This window comes from Spermophilus citellus (genome assembly GCF_964194105.1).
Source record: "Spermophilus citellus genome assembly, chromosome: 11".
NCBI classification, from domain to species: Eukaryota; Metazoa; Chordata; class Mammalia; order Rodentia; family Sciuridae; genus Spermophilus; species Spermophilus citellus.
In genome coordinates, this window is record NC_138192.1 from 121580861 (window position 1) to 121593359 (window position 12499).

Genomic DNA, 12499 nt, shown 5'->3' on the forward strand with positions numbered 1-12499 from the left:
TTCTTTTTTTTGGAACACAAGAACTGAGATTTGGAGCTTCAGTTCTCCACTTTCCTATGACAAATTAACACAATTTGTTGTTAAACCTCAAGTTAAGGGAGCTTCTTCAGATACATCTCTAACCCTCCAATCTAGGCTCCTACAATCTTCTAGTTATCCACAGTAGGGTCATGCTTACAATTATGCATCCAGTTGTACAGTTACTTTACTTATATCTGTCTTTGCTTCATGAGACATACTCTGAGAAAAAGACAATGAATGACATGTGAGAACTGAAGTTCTTTGTTAAAAATCCTGCAGACTGTTTGACCTGGCTGACCACGTACATGGGAATTGTAGAGAGATGGAAGGTTGTAGGTCCAAAGCCAAAATTATCTTGGGCTATTTTAGACCCTTTAGTACCCATTTACCTTAACCTCTGTATCTGACCTAACATTCCTGTAACTAATTGATCAACTTCCAGATAAACTTCTCAGAACATATCAGGAAGTTTAGCAGACCTCTAGCCCACCAACCCTAAAGCCAAGAATTTTAGAAGGTAACATTTGGAACCTACAGGAAAGCCTTCTCTGCTTTGCCGAAGCCTGCTGTCTCTTTGATCATGGTCAATGTATTGACTTAAGACTTTCTTCAGGTAACTTGAATCCTTGTGTTCCAAGGCCATGATCATTCATATTTGGCCCAGGAAAAAAAAAAAAAAAAAAACATTTTATTTCCCTAAAGCAGAGTTGTTATTTTACACCCACACTTGGTTATCCAGTGTATCCCCAACACCCGGAGTGGCTCCTGGCAAGTGGTAGGTTCACACTAAATGCGTATTGAGTGAATGAACAAATGAAAGGAGTCCAGGATTTTTGCAGGGATCTGAGGACACAAAACTGAGAAAGCAGCTCCTATGCTTCCCCACAGAGTTTGGGAATACTATGGGGGCACAAATCAACAGACTTAAGACCCCCGACTTTCCCCAGCTGAACTGAGATTCCTTGAACTATCCATTCATTCATTCCAGAGAAAGGAGAGGGGTGAATTTAAGGGCGGCTGCTGAAGCAATTGCTGGTGGTCCATCAGCTTAACAATGGTCAGATCCGGGTGGAGCCGCTAGGTCCTAGACAAGTCAGCGAGAGCCCGCGCTGCTGAGTTCGGGCCACCAGCATCTGTCCCTTGTGCCTTCTCGCGCTCTTACCGAGACCCCTGCGCGCCAGCCCGTGCGCGGGTAGGGCGGCTGCTGCTCTGGGCCCGCGCCAGAGCCGGGCGCCAGTGATTGGCAGCCCCCAGCCTCAGCCCTGGTGCGTCCCCCAACCCTAGGCGAAATTCTGTCCCTGCCTGCTCCTCTCCGCCCGGTGGGTGCCTGGCTTGAGGCGGGATCCCGCCCCACACTTCCCGCCGGCGCGAAGGAGGGTACAAGTGGCTGCGATAGGCGCGGTTCTCGCTGAGAGCGATCATGAAGATCGAGTTTGCGCCGCTCAACATCCCGCTGGCGCCGCGGCTGCAGACGGCGGCGGTGCTGCAGTGGGTGGTGACCTTCTTACTGCTGAGTAAGAACGACCCCGCGCTCTGCACGCGGAAGACCAGGCAAACGCCGCGGTGCCCGGGCGCGCCACCTCGCCCCGGACAGTCCCTGTCCGACCACTGGCTTCGAACCTTCCAACTCTGCAGGCCTGTCCTCTCAGAGCAGGCGGGTCAAAGGAGGGCGTTGGGAGCTATTGTGGGACTCTCCTTTGGCTTCTTTCTCCCAGGAGAACCTCATAGCAAATAACTTATTTACCAACTGTATTTTCTTTTATACTGTTTTTTTTTTTTTAAGTAAGGCATATCTTATCCACATTAAAAGTCATGGACTATAAATATAAATATATAGTCATAGGCTATAAATATACATATTGGTGAATTTTTGCTGAAGGTAACCATGACCAATCAAGCAATACAACTTTGCACTTCAGTCCCGCAAAAGTTGGTAAACTCGTTTCTGGAGCTGTTGATTCAAATGCCTACACTTTTGAAACTGTACGCCACACCTTTAGGGCAAATAGCCTCCTTAACTTTTCCGTGTTTATTATCTTCTGGGGGTAGAAAGGCGCCTTTCTACAAAGAACTCACCAGACATCGGGTTGAGTTGAGTGTTATATCTGAAAATCATCTGACCCAGGAGTGTGTTCCAGGTGTGTCCAAGTTAAGCCCACAAATGTTGTTAAAGGGCAAAAGCCAAACCCCCAGGTGGCCCAGGAAGGCTTACCTGAGGCTCCTTAATGTTTATTGTGCTCTTGGAATAAAAGGAGGTGGGGGAAGGCAAAAGGAATTATTATTTTTTTTAAAACTGGTACACACTGTTCACATTTATATTTCAAGTTTGGAAGTGCATATTTGCAAGCAGCAATACAAAAGCCAAAGGAATTAGTGGGAAGCGCTTCTATGGGAACTTAAACTCTTCTGAAAGCAAAAAATCATCTGTGTGGTGTAAGATCATGACTTGTGCACTGTTGGGACTGAATAATAAGCTCATCTCATTATAAAGAGTTTTACACTTTTGAAATGGTATTTACATGTTGAATGTCTGGATCAGTGTTTTTCAACCCTGGCTGCACGTGAGTATCACCGAAGGAGCTTCTGAAAAATAGGGACACTCAAGCTCCATTCCTAGCATTTCTAATTCATTCACTTCAGAACAGAGCTTTTGCATTAGGGCTTTATAAAGGAATTCTCTAAGTGGTTGTAGTGTGGGCCTAGGAAAAAGGGAGTTTAAAATATTAACTCATTAGGCCCTTAAAGGCCAAACTATGAGGCCGGGCTGGTAGCATTATACTCTATTTAGCTCTGTATCAAAGGACCAATAATAAGATAATAAGAGATAATAAGACAACCTCATTTAAGACAACCTTATTTAGTGCATAGTGTATGCTAGTTGCTGTTCTAAGCACCTTCCACTATTATCCCTGTCATCCTCATCAACAACCCTATGAGGTAAGGACTATTCCTGCACTATTGTACTGATGAGGGAATTAAGAGGTTAAGTAAATTGTTCTAGGTTACATAGCTGGAAGAGCTGGATGTAAGTCCAAGTATTCTTCCCAAAGTCTCTATTTCAACCACTGTGTGCCTGCTTCATTGCACTGACACTGGAGCCTGACTTCCTAACTGATCATGCAGCAAATCTCTCACAACTCACTGTCCTTTTCTTTCATAGTGCTTATCATTGATTGTGTTTTTATGTTATTGATTGTATTTGTATGCCATTGATTGTATTTGTCTATGCTTGTGGCTATTTGAGAAAGGCCTTTCTGGCTATTTGACAAGCTCAGTGAAGGAGTACCCAGCAGCAGAAGATATGCAAGATGTTCTTGTTATGACTGTTTCCACTCTATGGCCCAGAATAGCAGCTACCCACCCTGGGAGTATTAACTCACATAATCCTTGTTGTGATCTTCTGAGGTAGGGACTATCTTTTCCTCATGTTACAAGGAAGAATCTGGAAGGTGAAGTAGATTGCACAAAGTCACATGGCTGAGTAGTAGGTGGTTCAGCCACATGTGCCGCATGTTACTGGCTTAGTGACTGGAATGTGACAGGAGCTCAGGAAGCCAGGCCAAAGTTGAATCAAACAACAGTGACTCTGCAGACAATTAGTTTAAACGTTTTTCTATCATACATTTGACATTTGTGGTACTAGAAACATGTTATTTTGGCAATTGTATTATGGAATTCATCAGAAACGGAGAGACAGGGCATGAATTCTCATAGACCCGTTACCTTTGTTTATAGTGATTTAATAATTTGCTCTATTATTTTATCTGTTGTTTCACAAAAATATTTAAGAATGTATTAAATTATGATGTTCTTAAAGTCATAAATACTTTAGTAGGTATTTTTTAAAAGTGTTTTATATATAGCCATTGGTACTGTTGTCACATATTGTGTAGTTCACAAATCCTGCTTAAAATCATCTAAGACAAGTTCATATTCAGATATCCTGTGTTGTGTCAGAAATTCATCTTTACTGGCAATTTGAACCTGGATCCAAACAAGACCCACGTGTTGCATTTGGTTTTATATCTTTCATGTAGAACCGCGCTAACAAATTTGCTTTCTTGACAGGAATGCATTGAAGGATCACTTTGTAGACTTATCTGATTGCTTCTATGTAGTGTTAACTTGTTCTCCCCTGTATTTCTTTTAAAATGGAAGACAGAACTAAAGGTTTGATTAGATTTAAATGAAACCTTTTTGGCAGGACTTCTTCCAAGATGCTGCTATGTGTTTCACATTCCATCTCATCAGGATGCACGTGGCATCTGGGTGACCCATGTTAGTGTCTGAGATTGATCAATGGGCCCAAGAAGGAATTAATTTGAGGGGTGACAGTGCTGTGAAGGAACACTCCCCCTGGCTGTTGGTTGGCCTTTCCATTAATGGCTTAAGCCATGATCCTTGCCTGAATTGTTTTGATACTACAAAATAGCAGTTTGCTTATTCTATTATTCTTTCTTCATATATTAGCTAGAATTTCTGCAAGGATAATTTTTTTTCCTCATCTTATGGGGCCGTTTAACTACTCTACATTTCAGTTCTTACAGGAAAGATAAATGTAACTTCTTTCCATTTAATTGTGAATTTCCAAGTAAGGAGTTGACATGTAGTTACTTCCAGTCACAAGAAGAAGTCTTTTATTAACTATATATTTTAAGATCTCTAATTCAAATCCTGGAATGTGCTTTTCTTGCCACCACCAGAAAAAAAATAGTTTAAACTTGGGATATATTTTAAAAGAGCAAAATGTTTCATTTAATTATGAAATCAGATACTGTTGCATTGAGTTAAATGTTAAATACCTGTTATCCAATCTTAATATCCAAGAATTTGAAACATGCTTATTAGCTGGTATACCACTAAACTGTAAATTACAAAGTGGAAAACTGAAATATTTATTGACCATCTTCTACCCACAACCCCATGGCAAGTATTATTATATTTTTTATTTTAATTTTTTTTTAGGAAAAACTAAAACTCAAGAAGTTTAAGCCCACATATAAGTAAGTGGTGAAACCAACATCTTTTACTGAATGGGTTTGCTTGCTTATTTAAGCAGCTTTCTTGAGATATCATTAAAATACACATTGCACATATTTAAAGCATATAATTTGGTAGGTAATCATTACCACAATTAAAATGTCAATATCACCATTATTCCCCCAAGGATTTTTCATACCCTTCCTTCCTGGGCCCCCATCCCAGGCAACCACTGATCTGCTTTCTTTTACTATGGGTTAGTTTGCATTTATGGAGTTTTATGTAAATGGAATCTCATGTGTTCCTTTTTTATTGGACTTCTTTCAACTCAGCATGATGATTTTGACACTCATTTTTATTGCTGTGTATTTCAATAGCTTATTGCTTTTTGTTTCTAAATAGTATTATGTTGAAGGGATATATTGGGAATTGTCTCTTCATCTATTGAATATTTAAATTGTAGCTTTCACAAATGATACTGCTGTGAATTAACTACCATTGCCCAGCCCCTGGATCTTTAGTCTGCACCAAAGATTTATTTATCTGGATGCCAGTAGCATGCTATTTTGTTTATTATAGCTTTGTGATTTCTGAAGTCAGGTAGTGTTAGTCCTCAAACTTCTATGCTTTTTTCCAGAGTTGATTTGATTAGTCTAGATCCTTACAATTTTCATATGCATTTTAATATCATCTCAATTTTCACATACATACACACAGACACAAAGCCTGCTGGGACTTTGATTGAGATTACATTTTTGTTTGAGATCAGTCTATAGATTAATTTGGAAAGAACTGACATCTACCAATGTGACTTTTCTACTGTATGGATTTATCATGTTTTCAAATTTCAGAGCCCATTTCAGTATCACCTAGGGATTTTTGTCAAAGTGCACATTCCCAGAGGTTTTGATTCCGTGGATCTCCAGGAGAGCCATTAATTTTTTTCTACCCTTTAGTTTGAAATAATTTCGGAAACAATAACTACAGAAAATAAAAATTATATGTTACAAAAATTCCCATATTCCTTAATCCAGATTCCCTAAACATTCACAGGTTGCCGTGTTCCCCCTCCTCTGCTCTTGTCCTCTGTTCCTGTCTCTTACTTCTTCTTTCTTCCACTCCCCATATTCTTATTTTCTGAATGCTTTTGGAATAAGTTGCAGACCTGGTTTCCCTTTGTCCCTAAATACTTCAGAATGTATTTCCTAAAACCAAGGACTTCCCTTACATGGCCACAATACAAATAGCCAGATCAGGAAGATGACCCAGATGCAGCATTGTGACCTCATCCAACGACCTTATTCGTATTCCAGCAATTGCCCCACTAATGTCCTCTTACAGCAAAGGAATCCACCTGTTTTTCTCTGTTGTCATTGTTTTTTTAATCTCCTTTAATCTGGAAAATTGGGGGGGGGGCATGTTAACATTCCCTTGATTTATTCGAGAGTCCTAGACTTTGATGCACACTCATGCGCCCCCTGTATTATGGACTATCTCCATGGCTTTCAGGTGGTGGCTATACTTATTCTGCCTTTAAGCTTGGAAACTTTCTGAAATATTCAGACCATGGGACAGTGTTAACATATCCTTGTTAGGATTTTTGTGCCTTTTTTTTTTTTTTGGTGGAACCAGGGATCAAACTCAGGGGCACTCAACCATTGAGCCACATCCCCAGCCCTATTTTTCATATTTTATTTAGAGACAGGGTCTCATTAGTTGCTCTTCATCTTGCTTTTGCTGAGGCTGGCTTTGACCTAGCAATCCTCCTGCCTCAGCCTCCTAAGCCGCTGGGATTACAGGCGTGAGCCACCACAGCCAGTTTATGTGTCTTTTTTAAGGCAAAGAAGTAGGTCAAATGCTGGATTTGCTGTAAAACAAGAAAAATGCTGTTCCCTTTAAGTAATGCTTTTAAAATTTTGTGTGGATTAGACCCACCTATGAGGAAAATGATGCTGCAGAATTCTGCAAAGGGATCTGAAATCTTTTAGCACCATCTGGACAAACACAGGGCCAGGTGCAGTGCGCACAACTGTAATCCTGGCTATGCAGGAGGCTTATAAATTTGAGTCCAGTCTGGGCAACTTAGTGAGAACTATCTCAAAAAGGGGTTGTGATGGTGCTGGATATAGTTCAGTGGTGAAGAGCCCCTGGGTTCAATCCCCAATACCACTTCCTCATACACACATACAAACAAAAGAAAGAAAGAAAGAAAGAAAGAAGGAAGGAAAGAAAGAAAGAAAGAAAAGAAAAAAAAAGAAAAAAGAAAGAAGGAAGGAAAAAACAAAAAAACAACTCCAGAAGATAAATTCTCTTAAAAATAAGAATTTTTAAAATCAGAAGGATGTTACATTTTTATATTCAACAGATGGCATTAATTAGTGTTTAGAAGTATAATGCCTCTAGGAATAAGAATTACTTGCTTCTGCATTCCATTTACTTTGTTTTATATTAAATGGTTAAAGTAACTGTAGAAACAATCATAATGGGGAAAAAACCAAAAACTTCTTGGATGAAAATGGGAAAGGTACATATATGAATTAAATATTTTGTTATTATTATTATTTTTGGTGGTGGTACTGGGGCTTGAATCCAGGGTTGCTTTGCTACTGAGCTACATCCCTAGTTCTTTTAATTTTTTATTGAGACAAGGTCTTGCTAAATTGCTGAGGTTGACTTCTAACTTGAGATTCTCCTACCTTAGCCTTCTGAGTCTCTGGGATGAAAGGTGTGAGCCACTATGCCCAGCACGAAATAAATATTTTAAATTATTTCTTAATGTTGGTCATTATTTAATGAAAGTAGATTAACTTTCAACGTTCTTCATAATGTTTTTCTGATGCAGCATTGTGACCTAATTCAACGACCTTATTTGTATTCCAGCAACTGCCCCACTAATAGGCTGCTCAAGGGAATTTGATGGAATCATTTTAAAGATGTGAATATTCTTACATAAGTAGACTTGTTCTGTAAGCTTGGTTTTATCTTTTACTCTCTTCAGTAGAATCATTTTATTTCTTTTTTTTTCATTTTATTTCTTTAAAAATAATTTTATATGATAATTCACGCTATCTATTAAAAAATTGGAAAATGTGTAAGTTTTTAAAAGAAACTATTACAGGGATGGGGCCTTCCAGGAAACTGAGGCAGCGTGAAGGCCCGCCTTCAAGCCCTAATTCTTGAGATCAAGTCAGAAAGATTTCCGACATGACGCTCAAAGTAACAGGCATGAGTTTATTGAAGGGCTAGGGAAAGGGAAAGGGGACACTCTCAAGGGAGAGAGTGGGTCCTCTCAGAGAGGAGAGAGACTGTGTGCCTCTCCTGCACTCCAGTTTTATTAGGGATTCCAGAGAAGTTTCCAGAGAGTTGTACCCAGGTCCTCCTCTTGACTTCCAACTGACAGCAGGATGACATCAGACTTTCAAGTCCCTACCGTCATGACCACTCTAGGTCACTTTGGTCCATGCTGAGTGGTTCTGATTGGATTCTTAGCCACAAATTCTTACAGATTTTATGATTAGGAGGAATTATCCTTATCTCCATGAGTTCCAGGATCTGGTTTGTGGAAAAGGTCACAAAAGTTCCCCCTTCAGGCTAGCTTGGGTTCTCTTATTAACATTATTTGGGCCTGATTTTCTCTTGTGGATAACAGGTATTTTGCTGAGGAATGCGACATATCCTGTCACTTTCGCCAGTCAGGGCTGCAGGTAAATTGCTTCTTGGGAAAGAAAGCATGTGGGGGTCAGAACTGTGGGCCTAGTTTATAGAATTATTCCCTTGACCTCTTGTTCCCACCACTCACATCTGTCTGTCTCCTATCAAGACTAGAAAAATTCCATACTGCTGTCTAGAGATAACCATTGTTAAAATTGTGGTATAATCCTTTTCTCCTGTTTGCCTATTTTAAAAATTTTATTTTTATCCATATAATGTATGTACCTGAGAAGAAATCAGGTAACACATTGGGTTGAACTCTAAGAAACTGGTGTTTTAAAAAGTCTCAAGTAGTCACTGGCAGCTAACTAATAACTAACACTTACTGAGTCCTTTCAACAAGTCATAATTATTCTAAAGGCTTTCTGGGTATTTCTTTTGTGCTCCACTAACCAACTATTTTTCCACGTTATAAATACCATTGGCTAAAAATGCTTTTAAGACTTAACCTTTTTAGAGCAGTTTGGAGTTCTCAGAAAAAAAAAAAAAACACGATATGGAGATTCCCACCCATCCCCCACATGGCTGGCTTCCCCCATTGTCACCATCTTCAGTTAGAGAGGTACATTTGTTACAGTTGCTAAACCCACGATGACCCGCCACTATCACCCCAGCTCTATACTTTACATTAGAGTTTGTCACCAGCGGAGCTTCTGGAGAGGGGGACCTGAGTCAGGACCAATGGTACATTTGATGAAAATGAGTTTCACCAGGGATCAGTTACAGGCACAGATTTACTTAGAAAAGCAGATGCACATCCAAGGGACAATGTGGACTCTTTCAAGGGAGGGATGTTTTTTGGGATAAAGTAGGAAATTACACATTGGGGGGGGGGTGGAGAATGCCTACCATTTTGAGAATGTGAAGGAGCATGTTGGCCACCTGCAGATTAAGAAGCCTTTGGGATTAAAGCAAGAAATACACATTCAAGGGGGATTGCTAGCCATCTGCAGAGGGAGAGCTGATAACCTCTTGGTGTGGGGTGTATTTAAGGAAGGACCATTGCCAGAGGCTGGATAGAGGTGTAATAGGCGGAGTTACACAATTTCCTGCCAGTTTTCCTTGTACTTGTTTGCTCTTGTTACCTTTTGCAGGAAGAACAGGGGTCAAGGGCTTGGGTCAAGAGCGGGGGCTAAGGGTTGGGCTGGGTTGCTCACTGATGCTTGTCTTGCATTTCAAAAATTCAGGGCCATCTCCTGCATTCCATGGCTCATGGGTGCTTCTCTCTCTCTCTCTCTCTCTCTCTCTCTCTCTCTCTCTCTCTTAAAATTAAATTATTTATTTATTCTAGTTTGTCACACACGATGGCAGGATGCCATTCGTTTCATATTACACATATAGACCACAATTTTTAAAGTCACTGATTGTACACAAAGTATTTTCACACCATTTGTGTCTTCATATATGTACTTCATATATGTCTAACTCATTCCACCATCTTTTCTACCTTTTTCCCTCTTCCTTCCCCTACCTCCTTTTTTTTTAAGTTCCTCCATTCCTCCCATGCTTCCCCCATCGCCATTTTGAGTCAGTATCCTCATATCAAAGAAAACATTTGGCCTTTGGTTTTGGGGATTGGCTTACTTCACTTAGTGTTACATTCTCCAACTACATCCATTTACCTGCAAATGCCAAGATTTATGGGTGCTTTTCTCTTGAGATCCAGTCTGTCTTTCTTTTTCTGTTCCCCTAGGTTTCTATCTCAGGATCACTTTTTTTTTTTTTTTTTTGCATTCTATGAGTCTGAATAACTTAGAATGACAAGTACCCTCCCTGTAGCACAATTCACTGTAGTTCCACTGCTCTAAAAATCCTCTGTGCTTCACCTATTTATCCCTCCCTCTTCCCTAACCTCTGGCAACCACTTACCTTTTTAATGCCTCCATAGTTTCACCTTTCCAGAATGTCATGGAATTGGAGTCCTACAGTATGTAGGCTCTTCAGCTTGGCTTCTTTTACTTTTTAATATGCCCTTAAGTTTCCTTTAGGTCCTTTCATGGTTTGACAGCTCATTTGTTTTCATGGTGAAAAATATTCCAATGTCTGATCTACCAATTTATTTATCTACTCACCTACTTTTGCAGAGCAATTATTTTCAATTTTTGATCAAATCCAGCTTCTTATTAGTTCTTTCATTCATGGATTATGCCTTTGGTGTCATATCTCATTGCCAAACTCAAGGTCACCTAGATTTTTGTCCTATGTTATCTTCTAGGAGTTTGATAGTATTGCATTTTATATTAGATTTGTCTTCCATTTTGAGTTAATTTTGAGAGCGGTGCAAGGCTGCCTCTCCCCACCCCACCTTTCTTCAGTTCTCCACATGCCGACTGGACATCTACAGTTCAACTCAGGCACTTTTTCCCTGGAGTTAGTGATAGATCCTACAAGCTGAGAGCTCAGTCCACTAGGTTGCACATGCTTCCTTTGTCAGTCTCAAGTTCAGGTTGTGACCTCTGCTTCTGACTGGCTACAGATTGGGGCTTCCCACAACCCTCTCCCTGAACTCAGCATCTGGTGTGCAGAAGGAAGGGAAACATTCAGCTTTTGCCAGTTTATTACAGTGGATGTGGAGCTGGGCTGTGCCATCATCTCAGCCTGTATGTTGGATGTGTTCACCAACCTGGAGGCTCTCTAAACCCAGTATCTGGGGAATTTTCTGGAGACTTTGTCATGTAGGCATGATTGGTTATTAACTCCATTTTCAGTCCCTCTCCCCTTACTTGAGGGTAGGAGTAGCGCTGAAGGTCCTAACCTTTTAACCATGGCTGACCAACCCGAACCAGCAATCCACCAACTGTTGCCTTCTTAGAATAAAGACATTGCAGTCACCCAGAAATTCCAGGGCATTAGGAGCTCTGTGTCAGAAACCCAGGTCAAAGTCCAAATATTAGAAGAAAAGATGCACTTCGCACCCCTCTTAATCAGGAAATTGCAATAGTTTAAGGAGCTCTATGGTAGAAGCTGGACACAAGACCAAATATGTATATATATTTTATTATGTCACAAACATCGTACCTATTGTTACCAATAGAGAATTTGTACACTTAGAAATTTGTCAAAAGGTAGATCTTATGTTGAGTCCTCTTACAACAATAAAATAAAAAATTAAAAAACATTCTTGTTGCCGGGCGTGGTGGCTCACACTTGTAATCCCAGTGGCTTGCTTGGCAAGCTGAGAAGGAGGATTGCGAATTCAAAGCCAACTTCAGCAATTTAGCACGGCCCTAAGCAATTTAGCAAGACCCTGTCTCTAAATAAAAATTAAAAGGGCTGGGGATATAGCTCAGTGGTTAAGTGCCCTTGGGTTCAATCCCCGGTACCAAAAAAAAACTAAAAACAAACAAACAAGAAAACATTCTTGTTGAACATTTTAGCATTTCATCATTTGCTTTCCTTGTCTCTCTCTCTCTCCTCTCTCCTTCTCCCTCTTTCCTCTCCTTTCTCTTTCTCTCCACACATACAAGACATCCAGACCAGACATGCAATGCTGACAAAACATTTGAAAGTAAGAAATTAAATTGTTAATTGCCGGACACAGTGGCGCACACCTGTAATCCCAGAGGCTTGGAAGACTGAGGCAGGAGGATGGTGGTTCAAAGCCAGCCTCAGCAATTTAGAGAGGCCCTAAGCAACTCGGCGAGGCCCGATCACTAAATAAAAATAGAAAAAGGGCTGTGGATGTGGCTCAGTGCTCCGTAGTTAAGTGCCCCTGGGTTCAATCCCTGGTACCAAATAAATAAATAAATAAATAAAAATTAAGTTGTAATCATCATGGCATTTCATG

General features: G+C 40.3%; 1 protein-coding gene across 1 annotated transcript in view; it reads left to right on the forward strand.

Moving 5' to 3' along the window:
* Positions 1 to 1441: 1441 nt before the first annotated feature.
* MOGAT1 (monoacylglycerol O-acyltransferase 1) overlaps positions 1442 to 12499 on the forward strand; it is a gene marked incomplete at both ends in the record, with an annotated part of 52547 nt that continues 41489 nt past the window's right edge. Inside the window, one exon of the mRNA XM_081261692.1 lies at positions 1442 to 1535. Coding sequence (XP_081117818.1) covers positions 1442 to 1535 — 94 coding nt within the window. The remainder of the gene's footprint in view (positions 1536 to 12499) is intronic.